This window comes from Grammomys surdaster, unplaced genomic scaffold (genome assembly GCF_004785775.1).
Source record: "Grammomys surdaster isolate TR1022 unplaced genomic scaffold, NIH_TR_1.0 125973, whole genome shotgun sequence".
NCBI classification, from domain to species: domain Eukaryota; kingdom Metazoa; phylum Chordata; class Mammalia; order Rodentia; family Muridae; genus Grammomys; species Grammomys surdaster.
Window position 1 is genome coordinate 4,810,502 of NW_021620790.1, and position 22,577 is coordinate 4,833,078.

The following is a 22,577-nucleotide window of genomic DNA, read 5'->3' on the forward strand; positions in this document are numbered from 1 at the left end:
TTTGAATCACAAGGAACACACAGATCAAGATTGAGACTTTAAAAAATGTTTGCAAACTACTCTATGAATAAAGATATGTTTTTCATTCTTCTAACTCTATCGTAAACAGTTTTGTGAATTTTCCCTAGAAAACATAAACAACTAACTTGTCTATTCAACCTAGAAAGGGCAAAAACAACAAAGCAAAGGAACAATATTACTCAAGTCCCCCTTACTGAGACAGAAAGTTTACTGTTTCCTCTATGACTATAGGTGAGGCATGTTCACAGCAACATTGGCACACAGGTAGCTGCCTCACTGACAGCTCACTCTGGCCTAGAAGATGATTTTAAAAAGCGACTTTGCTCAGGTCCCTGAACTGCTTACACACATCTTGGGGGTGGAAAGTGGGAGATAAAAGATATTCTGTTTGAATAATTGTTATAACAGTTATAACCTTTGGGAGGAGATTATGAATACTTTGAGAATAGTTCAACTTTGTTTATGTTACTGATCCTAATAAGCATCTCTATGAAGGAATATTATAATTTGGAAAAATAGCTACTTAACAACTGAACATAAGTCAAGATTCAAAATAACAAATCAGAAAATATATTACTATGACAGCAGAAATATGTATGTGCAGAGTTGGCAAATCTGAATGATTCCAGGAAAAAAAGGCAGCAAGAAAACAGGCACACTGCGATCTGATTTGTCAATTATGGACACACTGGAATTTTGCAAGTATTCATTTTCTTTTAAAAATTGGAACATGGGGATAGAAAATTGGCTCATCCGATGCAAGCACTTGCAGCCAAGACAAACAACCTGAACTGAATTCCTAAAGCCCACATAGTAAAAGAAGAAAACTGACTTTTATAAATTGTTCTCTGACACTATGTGTACATGTGTCTCTCTGTGTGCATGTACAAAGATTTCTACATTGCTTTGTGTTGAATCTGTGTGTATGTGCATGTATGTATATACATGTATTTGTGTTACCTCTCTGAGCCTATACATGTATGTATGCATCTATATTTGTGATTTCTCTGTGTATACATGCACATGTAGTTGTGTGTTTAGGTATGGCCTAGTATATTTGTTTTTGTATCTGCGTACATACAGGTAAGTGCACACGAGTGTATATTAGGGTGATGGTGTGTATCCTTATAAAATTATTCAACATTTAGGCTAATACAAATAGTCTTCACAATAAAATTCTATAAATTTTTCCTCTTTATAAAAATAAAATAAATAGGTAAAAATATAGCTTTAATTCACTGTACAAGGTAATACACAATACCTCATGTCATTGTGCTCTGTCAGCATGTGACAGGACATGGCGTTCTTGACTAGGGAAAAAAAATCACACTGAATTTTGCATGTCTCTACATTGAAAAGTTCAGTTTTTACCAGAGAAACTGCCCCTAGCCACACTTCCATCATTTATAAACTTGTTGACTAAGCCACATAAACGTAAATGTGCAATAGATCTTGCATTCATTATCTCTGCTAGGAGAAAAATTACACTAAAAAGATACAGGAAGGGTTATTCAAATCCACGAAGCAGGGTGACTAAAGAGGAAAAGAAACAGAGCCAAGTGTTAGAATCCATAAATCCTCTTCTCTTTTTTTAACATAATCCCCAGCAATAATAATAATAATAATAATAATAATGATGATGATGATGAATAATAATAATGATTCATTTATGATAGGCTTATATGTGCAACTGATTTATCTTTTGGCTAAATGAGTCTTACAGGAATTGATACAAACAAGATAATGCAATTGAAGTTTGCTTTCTTGGCCTGCATTCTTATCAATATTAGAAACAATCTCAAGTTTTGTCATTATTTTAGAGTGCCTCAGGGAAGTTCTTTTTTATTCTTTGGACATAAGCAGTTTGTTTCATTTGTGTATACTGGTTTGGTAAACACATATGGTAAACTGGTGTCTTAGATCTTTTTATTGCCCTGATAAGACACCATGACCAAAAAAATGAAAATGCTTAATTTGTGCTCATAGTTAAGGAGAGCTAGAGTCCATGACCAACATGGTAGGAAGCATGGCAACAGCAAGACATGTTGCCCCAAAGCAATAGCCATCCTTATGTGTTGATATTAAGCATGAGGCAAAGAAAGCTATGTGACTTTTGAGACCTCGGATGCAGGCTCAAGTGACACACCTTCTCCAACAAGAATATATCTTCTAATTCTTCCTAAAGAGTTCTACCAACTGGGGAATGATACGCAAACTTACACTTAAGGAAGCTATTTTCACTTGAACCTCCATACCTGGGATGGATTAAGGAAGACATGTTTATAACCATCATGCTGTTTCTAACTATCTACACTGTTCATTATTTTCTCATGGCACTCATTTACTCTAGCATCCTTTCATGTTACACATACCCCCTTCTAGTACATGCTCGTGTGTGTGTGTGTGTGTGTGTGTGTATGTATGTGTATGTGGATACAGATGTGTGCGCATAATATCACATCTGAGAACAGTTCTTACACACCTCCAATTTGTTTAAGACAATGTTCCTTGTTGGCCTGTAGTTTTTTTCTTGTAGGCTAGGCTACCAGGCTTGTGAGCTTCCAGAGATCTATCTGTCTCTACCACATATCTTAAATTACTAAGATCACAGGCATGTACCACATGACATAGGTTTTTTATAATTTCTGAGGATCAAACTCAGGTCCTCATGATTGCAAACCAAGAATGTTACTGAGGAACCTATTTCACCAACACCAATTTATGCATTTATTTTCTTCAATGACATATTTCTTGTCTAAGAGAGCAAAATGTAAATGCCTATTCTATCTACCATTTCAAGTACACATGAAAATATAGTTATGTTCTTTATTAGTGGTTCTCAATCTTCCTAATGCTGCTCCTTTAATATAGTTACTCATGTTGTGCTAACCCCCAAACTTTAAATTTTATTCAGTGCTAATTCATCTTCATAACTGTAATTTTTCTACTTTTATGAAATGTAATGTAAATATCTGATATGCAGAAAATCTGATATGGAGACCTGTGAAAGGTTGGTTCACCTCCAAAGGGGTCATTTTCCACAGTTTGAGAACTGCTTTTGTCAACCAAAACATAATAGAGTTGTAGCATAGGATGTTAAAGAGGAGTGAGTCTAAGTTAAGACAGCCAGGAGATACAGGAAATAATTGATTTGTGGTTTATACCCTCAGATTATCTCCTGCTCCTTCTTCTTTCCCCTTCTTTTCTCCTCATTCTACCTCTTCCTTATTTTTCCCATTAATACATTTGTCAGAAGTCAAGGGTTTGTACATAGTCTCCACTCATCTACGATATGACCTAGAGCTCAAAGGTTGAACACTGAGTACCTGTTTTCTAAATCCAGAATGAGCCTCTGCCTCTTCTGGGATGTTCCAGAATTCTCAGCACCAGACACATACAGGCTAATGGGATTTAGCTGTGCTTCTTGTCTCTTGGCACACATACTTTCTTATATTAGAGAAGTGCTGGGCTTCCTATGTGAAAAGAATAATGAGAAAGTTTCAATCTGCTCAATGTTTCAGGGATAGTATTGAAGGCTCTTCTGATCCTTTCAGATGCCTCAGCTGAGAGTCATGTCACAGGTCAGGTCTGAATGGGAGTCAAGAAATGTTACCTGCTAAATAGGATTTTATGGATGAAACACTAGGATCAATAAACAGATAATGCAAATACTGATTCCTGCAAGTAGGTGAAAACTCAAGAGAAGGCCCAGAGGACAGTAATAACTGAACACACACTTGTTCCATGATCTACAGTATGTTTTACTATAAATACATGGAATAATGGATGAGCTAGCTTAAACTTAAGCAATTCAACTGTCAAAAGAGCAAACTGATGAGTGACATGGAGTTGAATGCCAACACCTGTCTTTCCCTCTTCCAGTGCATAGTCTTCGGATGTATAGTAGTGCATTTGGTGTAAGACTTACCCATGTCCTCTGGAAAACCTATAACAAATGTTTCATTTTTGTTCTTTGGACCAAAGAACTCTGCACACTCATTTCTGAGCCTGTTAGGATTTTGTGGCCTTGATGCTATTACTCTCATGAGGAAGCTCATCTGAAGGATAATTTCATTTATGCATAAGAAAAAGAAAATATGTTACAGTTTTGTTTCTGTGGTTCACTTAAAGGCTCTCATTGAAATTTGCCAGAAAGGATAACCTGACTCTATCTCTTTTATGTCAGGTGAAAGACGCTGTAAGCCACATAAAATCCCATGTTTTATTTATGTTCAGAGACCATGGTTGTGTGAAGTTTGATTCTTAAACATTTTAAGAAGAGCTATTTTTCCCTCTCAGGTTCTGCCTGTCTCTCAAGGCAACTTTTCTTTGAAACTGGGTTTCATGTATCCAAAACTGACCTTGAACATGCTATGTAGCCAAAGATTACCTTCACCTTTAATTCTCCTAAACTCTGATCTTGAATGTGGAGACTATTATTGTACAGTGTCATGTATTATTTATTGAATGGTACAGGAAATTCAACTCAGGGTTTTATGCATGCCATGCAACCACTCTACCAACTGAATCACATCTCTGGCCCTGATTTCCAGTTTCTTTAACTTTATTTCTCTCACTGGGAACTTAAGAAATGTTTAGCAAAGCTGACAGTAGGACTACATCTAAGAGTTGCCACAAAGATGTTACTCCTGTGTAATAAAATGTTACAGGTACAGATGAAATTTTCCTTTGGATGAACTTCCTTAGGAAAGTAATAGCATCAAGAATACAAAATTCTAAGAGTCCCAGAAATGAGTGTGAGGAACTATTGGATCCAAAGTACAAAAAGGAAGCATCTTCTTCATATAGATTTTCAATGAGACAGGAATAAGTCTTACATCAAATGCCCTACTCTACATGCTAGACAGCATCAAGGTGATCTAATCTCTTGGCAGTATGGCAGGGGCATCCCTTGTTTGCAGCTAAAAAGTGAACTGGAAAATCTGTGACCACAGTAGAGTCTCTCATTGTGTCTAGGGAGAGAGTCTTGATTTCTGGGAGGGAGGTGAGGAAGGGGTGCAGATAGAAACTCTGTGATCTATCATTTATATTTATGCATTAAAGCTATGACACGTTTCATGTTTGCCCTTTATTTCACACCATTAGGAGGAACATTATCAAGGCAAAAAGGCTTCCTTGGATGTATCCGTTCCCTACAATTGAATGGGCAGAAAATAGATCTGGAGGAGAGGGCAAAGGTAACCTCTGGAGTCAAACCTGGCTGTCCAGGTCACTGTAGCAGCTATGGAAGCAACTGCAACAATGGGGGGAAGTGTGTGGAGAAGGATAGTGGCTACTCCTGTGACTGTACCAACTCACCATATGAAGGACCTTTCTGCCAGAAAGGTAAGGTGGATATACATGCCACTAGTGTATGTGGTTTTGTAGAATCCAAATACCATGGCCAATGATCCTGTGCCCTTAAGCAGTCCAGACCTTTGCTACTGTAGGCAATGTTCTACTACCCACATACCATGTTTAAACCAATGGTACCTATGCCTTCTAGCATGCTACACCATTTCTCCTGTGTGTGGAAATGTAGTACCCACATAGTATTTTCAAAACAATGTTCTTCATGCTTTCAAGCAGTATCTATACTTATACTTTATATTCTTAGACAGTTTTCCTATGCGCATACTCTATTTAGCTCACTGATGTAGTCATTTCCACACATTGGGCTTGTGTGCTTGTTGACAGTGCAGTTGTGCTTAGTAATAATTGAAAATGGGTACATCTTCCTGGGCAGAAAGATCAGGTGATGACTAGAAGTGGATCATCTACTTGTGTTTAGTGGCATGCTAACATTTCTAGTTCCAGTAATTCAATTACAAAATATATCAAAGAATCATAGTGTTGAGTACAGAAGAAGGTATAGAAACACTTAAGCCATCAGGGTGTTTTTTTTTTTAATACATGTCACTGAATAAAGCAAAAGATTTTTCCACTATAAACCTGTGTAGTTCTTCTAACACTGCTTTTACTTTCAAAAATCCAGCTTGCAAAGGACCCAATGTAAACAATATTCAACAACAGCATGTAATATTAAAATGAAATTAATTTAATTTAACTTCTTTCACTTTTTCAATTTACATTCCACTCACTGCCCCCTTCCTGGTAACCCCTCCCACAACTCTTCCCCCATCTCCTCCCCTTATCCTTTGAGATGATTGGGGGCCCCTTTGTTCCTCCCTGCCCTGTGGGGCTGTGGAAATCCTGGGGTGTTTGGCCACGCCCCAGAGACCTAACACGCAAGGCACAGGTAGAGGGCATGGCTAACAGGTCTCTGCCTCAAGATATAAACTACCTAAAGGCCTGAGCATAGTCACCTCCCAAGCCCCTCCTCTCCCCAATATAAGGGGGCCATTCCTGACAGTTTTTGGGAGAGCACATCATCATTCAGACTCATCACCATGTCAATAAATCTCCATGTCTTTAACCCACATGTCTCTTGGAACTCTGGTCTCATTGTGTAAGTGAAAAACTCACATGGGGGAAAGCCTTCTCCGCCCGTCCCTGCGCTCTGTGTGGCTCTAGCAGCCCTCGGGACACTCTCCCCTTACAACAGCTGTCCTGCCTTCGCGGACCGCCAAGGGGACTCAGCCACTGCTTCCAGCTGCCTGGGTCCCCACTCTCCTCGGGGCTTTCTCTCTCCCTGCTGTAACCAGCACAGGCTAGACCAAACCATCCACAGGGAGTGCTGAGAGTCCAGAGTCCCGCCGGCTAAGCTGCGTTTCCCAGGATGGCCTTGGCTTCTCCACGGGCGCACTGCCACGACCCCACGCCCCGCCCGCATGACCCAGGAGAGTTTTGAAACACACCGCCCCCCCCCAGCTCCAGTACATCAAGTCTTTGCATGATTAGGCTCATCCTTTCCCACGGAGGCCAGACTAGGCAGCCTAGCAAGTAGAACATATCCCATGTCCAGGCAATAGCTTTTGGGATAGTCCCCAATCCAATTGTTCAGGACCCAGATGAAGGTCAAGGGGCACATCTATCTGCTACATAGAAGTGACGAGGCCTTGGTCCAACCAATAGATGTTCTTTGGTTGGTGGTTCAGACTCTGAGAACCCCAAGTATCCAGGTTACTTGACTTTATTGTTCTTTCTGTGGAGTTCCTATCCCCTTTGGGTCCAACAATCCTTCCTCTTATTCTTCCATATAGGTCCCCAAGTTCCATGCACTGTTTCACTGTGGGTGTCTGTAATATATCTGAGTCAGCTACAGGTTGAATCCTGTCAGGACAACATAATCGTTTCTGTAAGCATTACAGAGTATCAATAACAGTGTTAGGGACTGGTGCTTTCTCATGGGTTGGGTCTCAATTTGGGCAGATTATTGGTTGTCTCAATCTCTGCTCCCTCCCCTGTGCCCGCATTACTTGTGAACAGGATAAATTTTGGGTTGACAGTTTTATGGGTGTATCATTCCACTGAGGTTTCTGCCTGGCTACAAGAAGTGGCATTTTTAGGTTCTATATCCCCAGTGTAGTGAGTTACAGCTAAGTTTAGCCTCACCCCTCATGGATTCTTGGACTCCTCCCTTATCCCAGATCTCGTCCTGGAGACACCCCCTACATACTCATCCCTGTCAGCTCCAGATTTTCTCTCATTTTCCTGGCCATCTAGCCATCTCTGCTGTCCTTTCCTGTCCTTTTAAGCTTCTCCATCAAGCAGTAGTTCATTTAGTCTAACTTAATCCCAAAGTTACAGGAAAAAAATTAACTACCCAGTATTTCCCTTGAAGAGCCTGTAATCTAACTTCTCCCTTCACACATTAGGAATCTAATGCCAATACTACAGCACACACATTGAGGTTAAAGGAAAACCTGTGTTAGTTAACCTTCCCATTCTGTTATGTGGGTCCATGGATAAAACTCAGGTCCTTGGGTGTGATAAGTAGCACTTTTACCCATTGAATCATATTGTTAGCCATTTTGCAAATAAATGTTCATGAATTCATAGTAATAAATATTCATGAATTCAGTTGCTTACACATAACCTGTAGAAGGTCTAACTAGTCAGTATTCCAATCTGGATGTTGGAGGGGCTGGAGGAGCCCCATCCCTAGCTAAGGATCTATTGACAGTTGATACCTAATAGTTCAAAGAAGAGCCAGTTTCTTTAGGAGTATGCCCACTGACAGGTTGCCTATTCTCCCATAGATGGCTATACATGTATGAAAATAAAGCCAACACTAAGTAGGCTCAGTTTGTGATAAATAAATAAATGAAAAAGGAAAAAAGAAAGAAAGAAAGAAAGAAAGAAGGAAGGAAGGAAGGAAGGAAGGAAGGAAGGAAGGAAGGAAGGAAAGAAAGAACGAAAATGAAGTTAGGAGGTAATACAAGGGAGAAAAATAGGAGTTGGAAGGGATGTGATCAAAATGAATTTTGTATGTATATAGGTTTGCCTTCTGCTGCTGTGATAAATGCAAAGGTCAAAAGTTACCCAGGGAAGGAGGAGTTTACTTGGTTTACAGGTCACAATGTATCACAGTGTATCTTAGGGGAAAACAATTCAGGAACTCAATGCAGAAGAGAAAGTAAAGTCTATTTAAGGAATCTTGCTTTATAGACTTGCCCCTCTTGGCTTGCTTTCCTTGTTTCTTTGCACAACCCATGGTCACTTGTCTAGATGTTGCCCTTGTATTTTTCTCCCTTGTATTACCTCCTAACTTCATTTTCTTTCCTTCCTTCCTTCCTTCCTTCCTTCCTTCCTTCCTTCCTTCCTTCTTCTTTCTTTCTTTCTTTCTTTTGTTCTTTCTCTCTTTCTCTCTTCCTCTCTTTCTTTCTTTCTTTTTTTCCTTTTACATTTATTTATTTATCACAAACTGAGCCTACTTAGTGTTGGCTTTATTTTCATACATGTATAGGCTAGTAGGCCTAGCCTGTTTCACTTCTCTGGCTCTGCAATCTGTAATACAGTTAGCTCCTCTCCTATACTCAGGCCAGTTCTGCCCCATCACTGCTACTTACCTTGGCTGCTGTGGCAAAATCCTAGAATCTCTAAAAGGATGAAGTCTTTACCATAGTCAAAGATTTCCTGGATTCTCTCTTGTGACTGTGACACCCCACAGGTATCCCTGACTCACTATAAAATGGTCTGCTTACCCCTTCCATTCTCTCTTCCTCTTGTCCTTGCCCTCTTGCTCTTTCTCTGTCCCCTTGTGTCAGTCAGAGGGCAGATCTTGCGCCCGGGTCGCGCAGGGGTGCCCTAGTGCAGGCTCACAGGCCAGCACCCATATGCCCGCATGCAGATGTCAGGGCGGTCCCTGGAGCCACAACCTCAGCCTGCAGTGGCACTCTCTGCTACAAGCGGCTGCAGAGTCCCTAGAGCAGAGACACCCGGATGCTGCACGCCAGAGGAGACACTGGGGCTCCAACAAAAGTGGGCATAGAAAGTCCTGCTCGGAAGCATGCAGAGAGGAGATGGGAACCTTGGCTCTCAGGAGAAAGTGTCCTGCAGCTCACTAGCTCTCTCCCACTCCTGCCCCATCGCTTTGATTTTGGCTTACCCAATGAGTCCAGGATTTCACGAGACATGTGGAGATTTAAGATGTGTTGATTTATTAACAGACAGCGGGTTTGGATGGTAAAAAGGCTCTCCCAAAACCTGTCGGAAGTGGTTTGTTTATATATTGGAAGCAGGGAGAAGGGCGGGGCCAGGGAAATCTTGAGGCAGATATTTGTTTCCCTGCCCTCTACTTGGGGCATGGAGACCTTGTGGCAGGGCTCTGGGGGCGTGACCGAACACCCAGGATTCTACGGTCCCACACCCTTGTCCCTTTCCCCCTCTCTCCCCATTCCCTTCCCCCCCTCTATCTCCAGGAGCTCACAGCCAGCCTCTAGCCTCTCTCTCTCTCTCCCTCTCTCTCTCTCTCTCTCTCTCTCTCTCTCTCTCTCTCTCTCTCTGCCTCTACTACTCTCTTGACTCCTCTACCCATGCCTTGAATAAACTCTACTCTGTACTATACCATTGTGCAGCTGGTCCTTTGGGGGAAAGGATGCCTTAGCATAGGTCTGTGGGGGCATGCCCCTACCCCATACATCACTATACATCCACTAAAACATATTCCTTCTCTCTTAATCTTTTTACAAACACATTAAGTACAAGCTTTCCAACTTTACCTTCTCTCAATTATCCCTCCAATGTTGGAGTTTCTACTGTAACTGAGGTTATATCTTCAACAATGGCCACTCATGATGCCATACTTCAGTTTGGCTCTCTGAACCTTACTGCAGTTATGAATCATTACTGCAGTTTCATACCACCAAAACCAATAGTGTCTGGAAGATTCTTATACATTATCTGGCTTGGTGGAAGCTGGAAATGTAGCTTTGACCTCTCTGGCTCATGGCTTGTTGTGCTAACCCTGACTAAACATTTCCCAAAAAAAGATTTTGCCTTAGTGATACTTGTCTTTTATTAGTCACAGCTGGTCTCTAAGTTCCAACTTATTAGCATCTGTTATTTCAGAGAAACACCAGTTTTTACCTCTAGAGATTGTTACTATGAAATATCACATGAACAACCCTGACAGAATCTATTTTTCCATCTGAGACTTAACAAGGCAGGACTCCATCATCTGCTTGGCTTTCAATATCATGTTTCAGATTCATGCAGATAGCCCAGTAGACTCTGAACAGACAATGGTTTTTCTAAAACAAAGTGTCAAATGCATTCTACAGTCCTTCCCAAAATAACATGTTCAGGTCTATCCCAGCAATATCCCATAACCTTACTTCCAATTTCTATTTCAATGTACTTTCTTTTACTATAATAAATACTATGACCAGAAGAACTTAAGAGAGAAAATGGCTTATTTGGCTTAGACATAACAGTCTTTCATCAGAAGATAAGGCAGTGCCACAAGTCAATGAAATGGAGGTAGGAGCTGTAGCAGAGACAATGAAGAAATGAATTCTGACTTGCTGGCTGTAACATGCTGCACATGATTTCTTCGATAATCTAGGACCACTTGCCCAAGCATGGCACAGCTGAGAGTAGGCTGGGACCTCCTGTATCAACCATTAAGAAAAGTTTCCCATAGACTTGCCTACAGGACAATCTGATGGAGGCATTTATCGATTGAAGAGTCATCTTCAAGGTAATAAAAAACTAACCAAGACATAATGTATGACATTCTTAAGGAATAAGAAAATACATTTTAACCTAATTTGAAGACAAAAGTGCTCTCAGTTTTCACAAGAAGAAATCTCTGGTATCAATCTCTGAAAACCTGGAGTACATCCTTGAGTTGTCCCATCATTATTTGAAGCACACACAGACACAGAGGAACAGACGTGACACTAAGGTGTACAAACAGTATACTGTAGCATCTATGACAAAATCTTCTAATGGTGGAGGGATGTGGACAGTGGCTCTACCTGCATTTCTCAAGGGACATTATTCAATGTCCCATAGACAATGCTTTAAGTTCAGCCTCAATGTTACAGGTTCTTTTTTCTGCAATATTTCTATTCATTCTGACAATAGTGTCACAACTGTTAAAATACACTCTTTCCCATTTTGATCCATAAATTAAATAAATAGATGTGTCCTTCATAGCCTCTTGAGGACCCTACATACTCCTCTGTATTTCTACCTCTAAATTCAAATTAAATGATTCCTCACACAAGCAATGGATGTGAGATGTCCTTCTTAACCTTATATTTGTCTTCACAATTGGCTCAGGGAAAAGTGATGTAAAACTAAAAAGGAGAACTATGTGCCAAGAGAGATTGCCTGAGCACAGGCAGCTCTCTGCTGGACTTCTTTTCTTTGCTTCATATTGGAGCATTCTGTATGTCAGGGATGAGGTTTTTAAACATGTAGAATATCAAGAATAAAGTTAAGCACATGTCCACCTTTGTAAGTTCTGGACCAAATTATCAACTTTTTATTCCTTATCTGGGCTTATGATTTCAGAGATTTCAGTCAACAGCCTTGGCTCTGTTGATTTGGAGCTCATGTTGACATGGCACCTCATCATGGGTCAAGGTGACAAAAAAAATCTATTTTTATTACTACATTTATGAAGCAGAAGTGAGAGAGGGATGTGGAGATCCCAGGTTCCCCTTGAAAGACATGCTACCAATGGCCCAGCTGCTTTGCACAAGGCTCTACTTTCTTAGATTGCTTGTAAAGACTGATTTTTATTTTTACGTGTATCATTGTGTAAACTTATGCTGAGTGCGAGGGAGCCAAAGGAGGCCAGAGGAGAGCATCAGATTCCTTGAAACTGAGGATACAAGTGGGTTTTTGCTCCCTGACAACGGGTGCTATGAACAAAACTGAAGTGCTTTCCAGGAGGTGGAGCACTTAACCTCTGACCCATTGTTCAGCCTGGGCAATGTTCAATCACTCTGGGGGGGGGGGGGGCGCGACCTTTGATTTGTTTGGTTTGTTGCTTTGCTTTAGAACATGGTTTTACTTGTGATTCTGATTTCATTCTAAAAAAAAAGATAGAAATATCCTTCTACTTATGTAGGTTTTTGAGTTTTTATGCTTAAAATGGTATTTGTTGTTAGTCTTCTAGTTAGTATAATTTAAATTCAAAGTTTGTTCCCCCCTCCCCCCTTAGTACGTATACTGTCACAGGTTAGATCAACACAGATCCCTCATGAAAACCAAAAATAATGCTATCTGGTAGGAAGACCAGGACTTTAATATGTATTTGGAAGAGAGTAGGGATTTGTGTATATTCTGCATAAGAGAGAGGACATGCAGCATTTGTCTTTCTGCACCTTGCTTATTGCTATTAATCTTTTAAGCTATTGATGTACAATTCCATGCTTTTATCTTAGTTTTGATCTTTAGAGTGAAATGTTCTCTCAGGATAAACTTCTGTCCTGTCATTCAGAGAGATCTCTGTACTCAAAGTGAGCTAAACCTCAACCCCAACTGGAATGGGCTTGATGGCTCCAGGTTCTTAAAAAAAAAAAATCTTGATTGTGAAAAAGATAAGAGGCTTTTAACAGTATATTTGGATTTCAAAGGCACAGAGTAAGGTACCAATGACATGCTTCCTAGAGTAAAAACCTCTGGTTAAATGTAATCCCCTAAGGACTGGATGAGAAGTGTTTTGATGAGGTTACCCCTTGGTTAAATTGACCCAGAGGAGGTTGGGGGTAGGGATGGGGGTTCAAAAATCTGTATACACTATGGCCCTGTAGATCTGCCCTGGCTGACATTCACTCTGACTGGGTTCTGTCTACACACTATCTGTCCTATATGTAACTTCTCAAACTGTCCACGCCCAAGGATCTAGACTGACTCATACACTAGAAAGTTAGTCAGTTTTACATAACTGTAAGGAAATATTTGACAGAAATAAAGTTCAGTTTTCCTTGTGTTAAAAGAAAAAAGATATAGACTGTTCTGCATCCTGTTGTTTTCACACTCTCTTGGCACCTTGAAGCCTCTATCTCAACCCACCCTAGGCTACTCCTCTCCTTCTGTCTGAATCTGCCTAGCCTGGAACTTTCATATAAATGACCCCTAACACATGTTGCTTCGTTATGTTGTCTTTCTCCCATTAGATAATGTTTTCACTTCCTCCATGTTATCAGGATTTTTTTCTTTCTATTGCCAAAGCATTTTCTGGATATCCCTCACTTTACTTTTTTGTTTGTCTATCCATGGACACTGGACTGTCTCCATTTTCTTTTGTGAATAAGACTATAATGAAATTCATGTGCATGATTGCAAATTGCATGTGTTTTATTTGGGTTTGGTAAAAGGATTTCCATGGCGCAGCTTGTATAGATCACAGCGGCCAAGATGGTTCCATGAGGGAAGGTTTATTAAAAGGGTAGGAAAGCAGGAGAAGAGAGAGAGAAGTAGAGAGGAGTGGGGCCGGTCATGATCACATGGAGAGAGGGGGAAGGGAAGGGGGGAGGGGAGGGGAGACAACAATGTGCAGGTGCTGGGTCGAGAAGCAAGAGAGAGAGGAGGGGCCAAGCAGCCCCTTTTATAGTGGGCAGGGTTACCTGCCTGTTGCCAGGTAACTCTGGGGCGGAACATACCTGGCTGTTGCCAGGTGACTCTGGAGGTGGAGTTTAACAGATTATTAACATTTGGAATGATTTTAAGCATCTGTTTTCACTTTGGTTTGTGAAGCTGCTGTTGTAGTTCATATGATCCTGTGGAAGAGAAACAAGTTTAGAACTTTATTCCTTCCCTCTGTATTGGAGGGCACAGTGAAGAATCTATGGAAGTGGCTGCTCCCTGGAAAGTGTAATTGTATATGTGAGAGAGAGAACAGATAGACACAATAGGAAGAGTCCAGAACAGAGAAAATAAAGAAGCACATAGAACTGGACAGGGCCTGTGCTGTCTCTACTGCAGGGGTAGGAGACTGGCAGGGAAATGTGGGAGAGAATAGCAGAAAGCAGAATAAGGGAAGAAAAGAGGCAGAAGCTATGGGGGGGCAGTGTGAAGGGGTGGGGGAAAAGGGTGTTGTTGGCTAGTTTTCTAATCTAGAATAGCCATAGAGCTAGAATAGAGGAGGAGGTAAAATGGATTAATAGACCAGCATGCTACAGAGGTTTTTGAAATGCATAATAGGTACTAGTCAAAGCAGATTCAAAAGCAGAGACAAAACCCAATGGAAGGGTATCAAACATCCTTCCAATCCTCCCAAGCTCATGTCACAGCAATCCTGATGAGCCTCCTTGATGAAAGTACTACAGAACCAAATGCCATCATCCCCTTAATCTTGTCTGGGTTCTCAACAATTCAGACACAAAGAAGATTGTCAATTCTACTTCCTGGGTTATGCCTCATAGTACCTGGTTCCCTGGTCTCCATGTCTACCTCTGTGATTTGGTGGGTAAAGAATGGGACACCCACTCTCTAGAGCAAAGTTGAAAGTATACTTGACATCTTATGGCTGCAACACAGGTTTGGTGTATAGGTGTGTACAACCACTCTGGAAATCAGTCTGGCTGTTCCTCAGAAAATTTGACATAGTACTCCTTGAGGACAGCTACCTGGGCATATACCCAGAAGATGTTCCAACAAATAACAAGGACACATGTTCCACTATGTTCATAGCAGCCTTATTTATAATAGCCAGAAGCTAGAAAGAACCCAGATATTCCTCAACAGAGGAATGGATACAGAAAATGTGGTACAGTTACACAACGGATTAATATTGCTGAGCCATTAAAAGCAATGACTTCATGAAGTTTCTAGGCAAATGGATGAAAGTAGAAAATATCATCCTGAGGGAGGTAACCCAATCACAAAAGAACACACATGGTATGTGATCACTGATAAGTGGATATTAGGAAAAAAGCTTGGAATACCCATGAGACAACTTACAGACAATATGAAGCTCAAGAAGGAAGACCAAAGTCTGGATGCTTCAGTTCTATTTAGAAGGGGAACCAAAATAATCACTGGATATAGAGGGTGAGAGGAACTTAGCCAGAAGAGAGGAGGGGACAGGGAAAGGGGGGGAGGGACAGGATCAGGTATGGGAGAAGTGAGAGATGTACAAATGGTCAGGAAATTGAACAGAGATGTGTAGCAATGGAGGATGGGGAACTGGGTGTAGCCAACAGAAAGTTCCAGATGCCAGGAAAGCAAGAGGCTCCCAGGACCCAAAGGGGACAGCATTAGGTGAAATACCCAACAAAGGGGAGAAAGAACCTGTGGAAACCATATCCAGAGGTAATGACGAGGGATGAGGCCACCCACCCATCTCAAATATTTTAACCCAGAATACCTCCTGTCTAAAGGAAATTCAGGGACAACGACTGGAGCAGAGACTGAAGGAAAGGTCATATAGTGACTTCCCCAGTTGAGGATCTATCCCATATGCAGACACCAAACCACGTAATTATTGCTGATGCTAAGAAATGCTTGCTGAAGGAGACTAATATGGATGTCGCCTGAGAGGCTTTGCTAAAGTCTTACAGATACATATTCAGATGCTTGCAACCAACCACTGGATTGAGCACGAGGACCACAAAGGAAGATTTAAGGGAAGGACTGAAGGAGCTGAAGGGGTTTGCAACTCCATAGGAAGAACAAGAATATCAACCAACCAGACTCCCCAGAGCTCCAGTGGACTAAACCACCAACAAAAGATTACATATGGAGGGACCCATGGCTCCAGCTCCATATGTAGCAGAGGATAGCCTTGTCCAGCATTAATAGGAGAAGAGTCCCTTGGCCTTTTGAAGGCTTAATGCCCTAGAGTAGGGGAAAGCTAGGGTGGTAAGGAAGGAGTCAGAGGGTAGCTGGGAGAGCATCATCATAGAAGGGGGAAGGGTGGGATAGGCAGCTTCTGGAGGGGAAACAGGGTAGGGAGAGAACACTTGAAATGTAAATAAATTAAATAACCAATAAAAAATTAAAAGCAAACATACATTTTAAGAATTTCTTCTAGTAGTTTTTTTGCTACCATCTGAGCAGTCTCATGCTTAGTTGGAAAAACCTCGGTTCATCCTGAAAAGGTATCTGTTAATACCAGTAAATAACTACACCTGAATTTTTCTTGTTTTACCTCCGTGTAGTTCATTTACAAATATACTACCAATAGACTCCTGGCTTGGTGTTTGGTATTGAATAACTGGGGTTATTCTCACTGATAATCACAGTGGTCAATTGGTAGGCCTTAAAGTTCTTAAATATTTCAGCTAGTTTCAAATTGACATTTTTGATTCTAATATGAAACTGGCAGACCAGGTTGTACTTTCTTTGGTCACACATGTATGAAGAACTATGGATCTTTTTCAGAATTTTAGATACATTTCCTCTGGTACAATTAGTTTGAATTTTTCTGTTGTATTGTTTATGACATGAGATATGGGCAGGTTTCTGGCTCCGATTACATCTTCTGTATACTGGTTAGGAAGCCTAAGTTCTCTGGGGTCTAGGGCAAAAAAGGAAACGAGGAATGCAATTTCTAGGGCTATACACCACGCTGTTTCATCTGCCTTGTTGCTGAGTAGAGAGATGATGCAGAAGGAGATAGATCATCTGGAATCTCTTCCTTTGTGTCCTAGGCCTTTTTGCTAGTCAAGGCAAGAACTTCTAGGCATTGTCTAGGAAGTAAAGGTTTATGACAAGGAACCAAGTGCTCTAGGAAGTCTTGCGAAACCACCACATAAGGTATTTGGTCTTGTTCCCTTCGACCCATGTCAAGTCACAGAGTCCTTCTGGGGGTCAGTCGGTAAACAATTTGAATTGGATTGAAGGTGCCTGTCTCATGTTAATACATCTGTCAAAGTCACCTAGTAATCTGAAATACAAGTACAATACACAAAAACACAAATTCAACCTTTCCCCTCTCTCAGGCAGAAATGTGAAACAATCAGGAAGTGACACTACACACAAAAAATAAACTCATCTTTTCCTCTTCACCACCAAGAGACAAAAGTAATTAGATTGGTGGGGTGCGTTTTGGCTCTCTGAGCCCATGTCCACCTTTGATCTGGGCTTAGAGTGTTTCCTGGCCCATTGTGGCCTTGGTCCGCATACGTCTATCTTATCTGCATCCTGGTAATGGATACATACTCAAGCCCTTTTTTCAGAACCATATTTACAGATGTTACACCACGACCTCGCTGCCACACAGACACTAGGTACACAAACCTTTGAAGGAGACTGGGGTGCCATTCAGAATCAAACTGCTGCACTGTTCAGACCACATGGACAGATTTAACTAGCAGAAAGACCAGAAGTTCTTAACATGGACAGATTTACCTTATGGACAGGAAATAAAAAGTTTATTGTAGCATCACAAACACACAAATAGACAGACCTAGACTGGATTTGTTGGCATCAAGAGGATCCAGATCGGTAGTCCTGAAAGCTATGGGAAACTGCCCAGCCAGCGAATCAACATGTACTAACAAGGAGCTAATCTGATGCAATCACACCAGGGATTTTATTTACAAGCTCAAGTTTATAGGTCTACCCACAGGAAGTATCTGATGAAGAAAAGCCCCAAACACTTATCTTGTCAAGATTTTGTAGGAAATGCTAAGGGAGGAGTGAGTGTTTCTAGCCTGGCAAGCATCTAATTGGGATGTTACTGTGGCCATTAGCATAATTGGCTGGTGCTGGGAGCCAAACCATAAACTTAACTTCTACTTTCCTCCTAATAGGTGGTTGTAAAGCAGGGTGGGCTTATAACCTGGAGGTGCAGATTTGTTGGTGAAAAACTTGGAAATTTGAAAAGTGTAAACTTTGCTGGGCATTCTTGTTCAGTGTTTTACAAACACTCTCTCACAGAATCAGATGATAATACAGAAAAAGTGTTGGGTGTAATGATTAACCGCCCCAGCCATATGTGTAATTAAAAAGAACGTTACAATGGGCTTAGGAAATGACTCTGTCAGCAAAGTGCTTCCCAGACAAGCATGAGAGCCTGAGTCTGGATTCTTAGCACCAACTTAGGAAACTAGATGTGACTGCTGGAAGTGAGAAAGAGTCCTGAGCTCACTGACCAGTCAGTCTAACCAGTCAGGAAGCTTCTTTTTAACTCTCTAAAACTACAAAGTAGAGAGTGATAAGGGGAGACATCCAACCTGATATCTCCAATATCAACATGAATCCATATCTGGACATGTGAACATGCACACAAGAATTTCTTTGAGCATCTTTAAATTATCAAGAAGGAGATTGTATGGTTTTCTAAAACACCCCTCTCTCAGTGCTGGATTCAGAAGAACCAAGGAGCAGATATTACAGAGTAATTCAGAAGATCCAAGGAGCATATATTACATAGCAACTCACTAAATGTTTGAAAGTATGTTCTCTTATATTCTCTTTTGCAGAGATTTCAGCTCTTTTTGATTCTGCCACCTCTATTACATACATGTTTCAAGAACTACACCTGGTGACCAAGAACACAAACACCTCATCTTCAGCTATCTACACAGATACAGCTCCATCCAAAGAAACCATCATGCTGCGTTTTGTGACAGCACAAGCTCCGACCCTCTTGCTCTACCTCAATTTCTCTTCTCAGAGTTTTTTTAGTATCCTGCTCTCCAGGAATGGTGAGTGTTGGTGGCATAGAGCCACAAGGACAGCCTTGCTTGGAGGGACAGTTCATGTACTGTAGTACCCTGCAGATTCTCACAGCTGGGCAGCCTGAGTCTAACCTTTCCTCTATTTCACCTTTATAACCCATAATTGGTATCCTGGGCCAGTGTCAATTTGCCACTGAAGTCTAAACTCATTGATTTTAATTATTTTTGATTGTATTGCCATAATTACGTATTATTTATTCCATGTTGAAATCCGTAAAGTATAAAAGATCATAAGCAGATCTGAATTTCAGGACATTTTCTACACAGATTCTGTCATATTTGCTACCATGATTACAACTGAGACCTGATAAGGCATAGATATTGACTACAATTTTAGATGGGCATTTCCCAGGTCTTCAAGAGAAATATGATATAGGAACCATAATTCTGTCACTCAAGACTTGACTTTTGAGAGTATAATTTTTTTCTCTTAGAGGCTACAATCTTTTTATATAATTATTGACTAGTGAACTATCCTAATTGCCACTCAGAAATGGCAAGACCTGAAGTATTTTACTTGGCCAAAGAGTACTACTGTTTCACAAATAAAATTTGGTTATTACTTTTCTTCTTGAAATTATTATAATTATTTAGAAAACTAATGCATTCTTACAGGGCATTTTCCCCTGACTTCACATATATTGATTAACTCAAGTGTATTTTGAAGGCTAAAATTCAATGTTATATGGAATTCTTTGCTGGTGACATGCTCAATAAAATTTAATCTGCAAAGAAGATCTTGATTTTAGGTTTTCAACTTATTTGCAGCACTTAGCCTGACATGGTGACATTGCTGATTATGAGTATTCAAGACAGATTTGAATCAAACTTTAGAAAGAAGGTAGACTTAGTGAATATAAGATGATTACAGAAAAAAAACAGAAGTTATATTATACAAGAAATAATGATAACCACATATGATGGCAGTAGGAATCAAGATTTTCTAACACATGATTTATTATCATACTATGCCAGGACCAAACCTCCTAATAGAATGATAATCAAGTACAAAATAAAATCAGAATCCCATCATATATAATAATTGTTTGAACAAATGAACTGAGAAACACACATTTATCCCCATAGCATGATCTCATCCAACATACTACTGTGACTAAGACTATGGTTCAATTCCTCTTGCAAACTTCTGGTACCATGACAGGATTCTAAACTTTTGGTCAGTTTATCACCATCACACAGTTAAAGTGCAGACTGGACTGTGTTGTGCCATGGAAGAAGTGTGGTCTATGTAAGATAGCATGTATGCAATCTTATCCATACCTCATGCACCAATTATATATTTCTCTTGGTATGCTGTTTTCTGACTGGTTTTTTTTTGTTGTTGTTGTTTTTGTTAATGTTACCTGTCTTTATCATGGCAAAGTATGTATGACTTGAACATAAAGAACTATTCATTTAATCTGAAAGATATAATGAAAATTAAGGAATGTCTGGGATGATCGTGCCTAAAGAAGCATAACAATAGATAGTCCACATGATGCTGTAGATATCACTTATTCTAAGGCTAAAATAGAGGGAAAAAAGAGAAAATACAGACAGAAAGAAAAATAGGGAGAGAAAAATAAAGTAGAGAGAAAAATGGAAGAGATAGGGGAAGCTGAGGATGAGAAAGATGAAGTAGAGGAGAAAGACAAAGAGAAGGAAAAATAAGAGGAAGAGGAGTGCTGATTATTTTTCAAGTACATGGGCCATTTAATCACCAACTTATCACTAGTTTAAAAGATTTGGCCAAAACATTGCAACATATCAGGATGTTACCTTTACCATGCCATGCCTTTCTAGTGTATGAGTCAGTCTTTAGATCCTTGGGCATGGACAGTTTGAGAAGTTACATATAGGACAGATAGCTAATCCATGGAACAAGCAGGAATGTCTATCAATACTCAGCCCAGTAATCTTCCTTCTAATTGCATCACCTTCTGCTGATGTGTTTGGACAATGTAAAGATAGTTATATAAAGGATTGTCCATAAAGTGTCTTTAAGGATAGGCCTTGACATACCAATACCAGTTATAGTGTACCTCTGAAAATATGACTGCCAAAAATATATAAAATGCAGAACAGGAATCACTGCATCTAATTATTCTAATGAACCCATACTCATCCTGTGCTTAACTGGCCTAGGAACTCTGGTTACCCATTGATATTAATATACTTACTATGCCATGTTTCTACTATTGAAGAAATAGAGGCATGAGGGCATCATAGTTTATAATATCATAGTGAGTAACAGAAAGGGGCCGCAACCTTTCTTACTCAGCCCAGTATCATAGTAAGGTTTTATTTATTTTTTTTTTGTTTTCCTTGTGGGAAAGTCTCACTGTTACTCAGGTCCTCTGCCCCAGCCTCTGAGTGCTGGGATTACAGGTGTCCACCTCCACAACTGGTTGTTTTCTTAATCACAATGGCTAAAACAAATGTGATAACCCTTTAACCTTTGAAACACACGATTATTTTAAGGAATTGACCATTCTTTAGTAGGGAAACATTCTTGAATTCCTACCTGTAATATTTTCTTATGTTTTCCTTTCAAGTCATTCTTACACTCCCTTTATTAGTTGTTCTACTTGGCTCTATAGATATCTACATTTTAGAAACCTAGACTGAATTCTAGAAACCAGGAGATGCAAAGGCCCTAACTGTTAGTTGTGTAGGCCTCAGATTACTGTTAAAGCTCAGGTATACAGAGTGGCTTCTCAAGCAGACTCACAGAGAGCCTGCTAATGCAAAAAATGTCTTCTGTTAAAGATACGAATCCAATCCTAGAAGACACTCACTGAAATGTCCAGGTTCTTGTGTCCTGAAACAAAGAGTTGGAAAAGAAGACATGGATAGTTGTGGAAATAGACACCATATTAAAGACAAAGGCCATTCTGAACATTCGTACACTAGTGGGCCAGGCCAGGCTCAGGTTCCTTTGAAAAATTACCATCCTTTTCCCAAGAACTTATTTTGTACTTGCTATGTTTTAATAATAGGTAGCCCTCAGGTAAGTGGTTTCTCTATTAATGGACATTTTCTGGTGCAAATCTTGATTCCCTCACTCTTAATCCTGTCTTCACCCCTATACTCTTCCTCTCTAAGTTCCCCATATGCTGTGGGTAGTTTGTAGTACAATAATGCTTTATTTAGAATGTGAGGAACTTCTGCCACCTCCTTATCCCTCAAAGACTCAACCAAGGGCCTATTATTATAGTTTCATTAACACTTGAAGTCCCAGAGTTTACCTCTAAGCTCTCTCAGGTGCCTGAGCACAAGAGCATTCATCATCCCCCCCCCTTTTTTTTTAAATACACAGGAATTATCAAAGACTACTATAAAAGAAACCTACTGTCATATCACATAGAAAGGGTTTGGGAGATGGCTTACTGAGTAAACTACTAGTCAAGTCCTAGCACTAAAGAAGTAGACAGACAAATCCCTACAACTCTCACTAGCCAGATACACTAATTGGTAAATTTCCAGCAAGTTAAATTTGTTAGTCAG

At 40.3% G+C, this 22,577-nt stretch overlaps 1 protein-coding gene across 3 annotated transcripts in view; it reads left to right on the top strand.

Annotated features, from left to right (window-relative positions):
- Positions 1-22,577, top strand: part of LOC114609465 (contactin-associated protein like 5-3-like) — a 565,569-nt gene that overhangs the window by 484,417 nt on the left and 58,575 nt on the right. For all 3 annotated transcript variants that reach the window (XM_028753829.1, XM_028753830.1, XM_028753831.1), the window contains 2 exons: positions 5,128-5,367; positions 18,813-19,037. In XM_028753829.1, the coding sequence (XP_028609662.1) occupies positions 5,128-5,367; positions 18,813-19,037 (465 nt within the window). The remainder of the gene's footprint in view (positions 1-5,127; positions 5,368-18,812; positions 19,038-22,577) is intronic.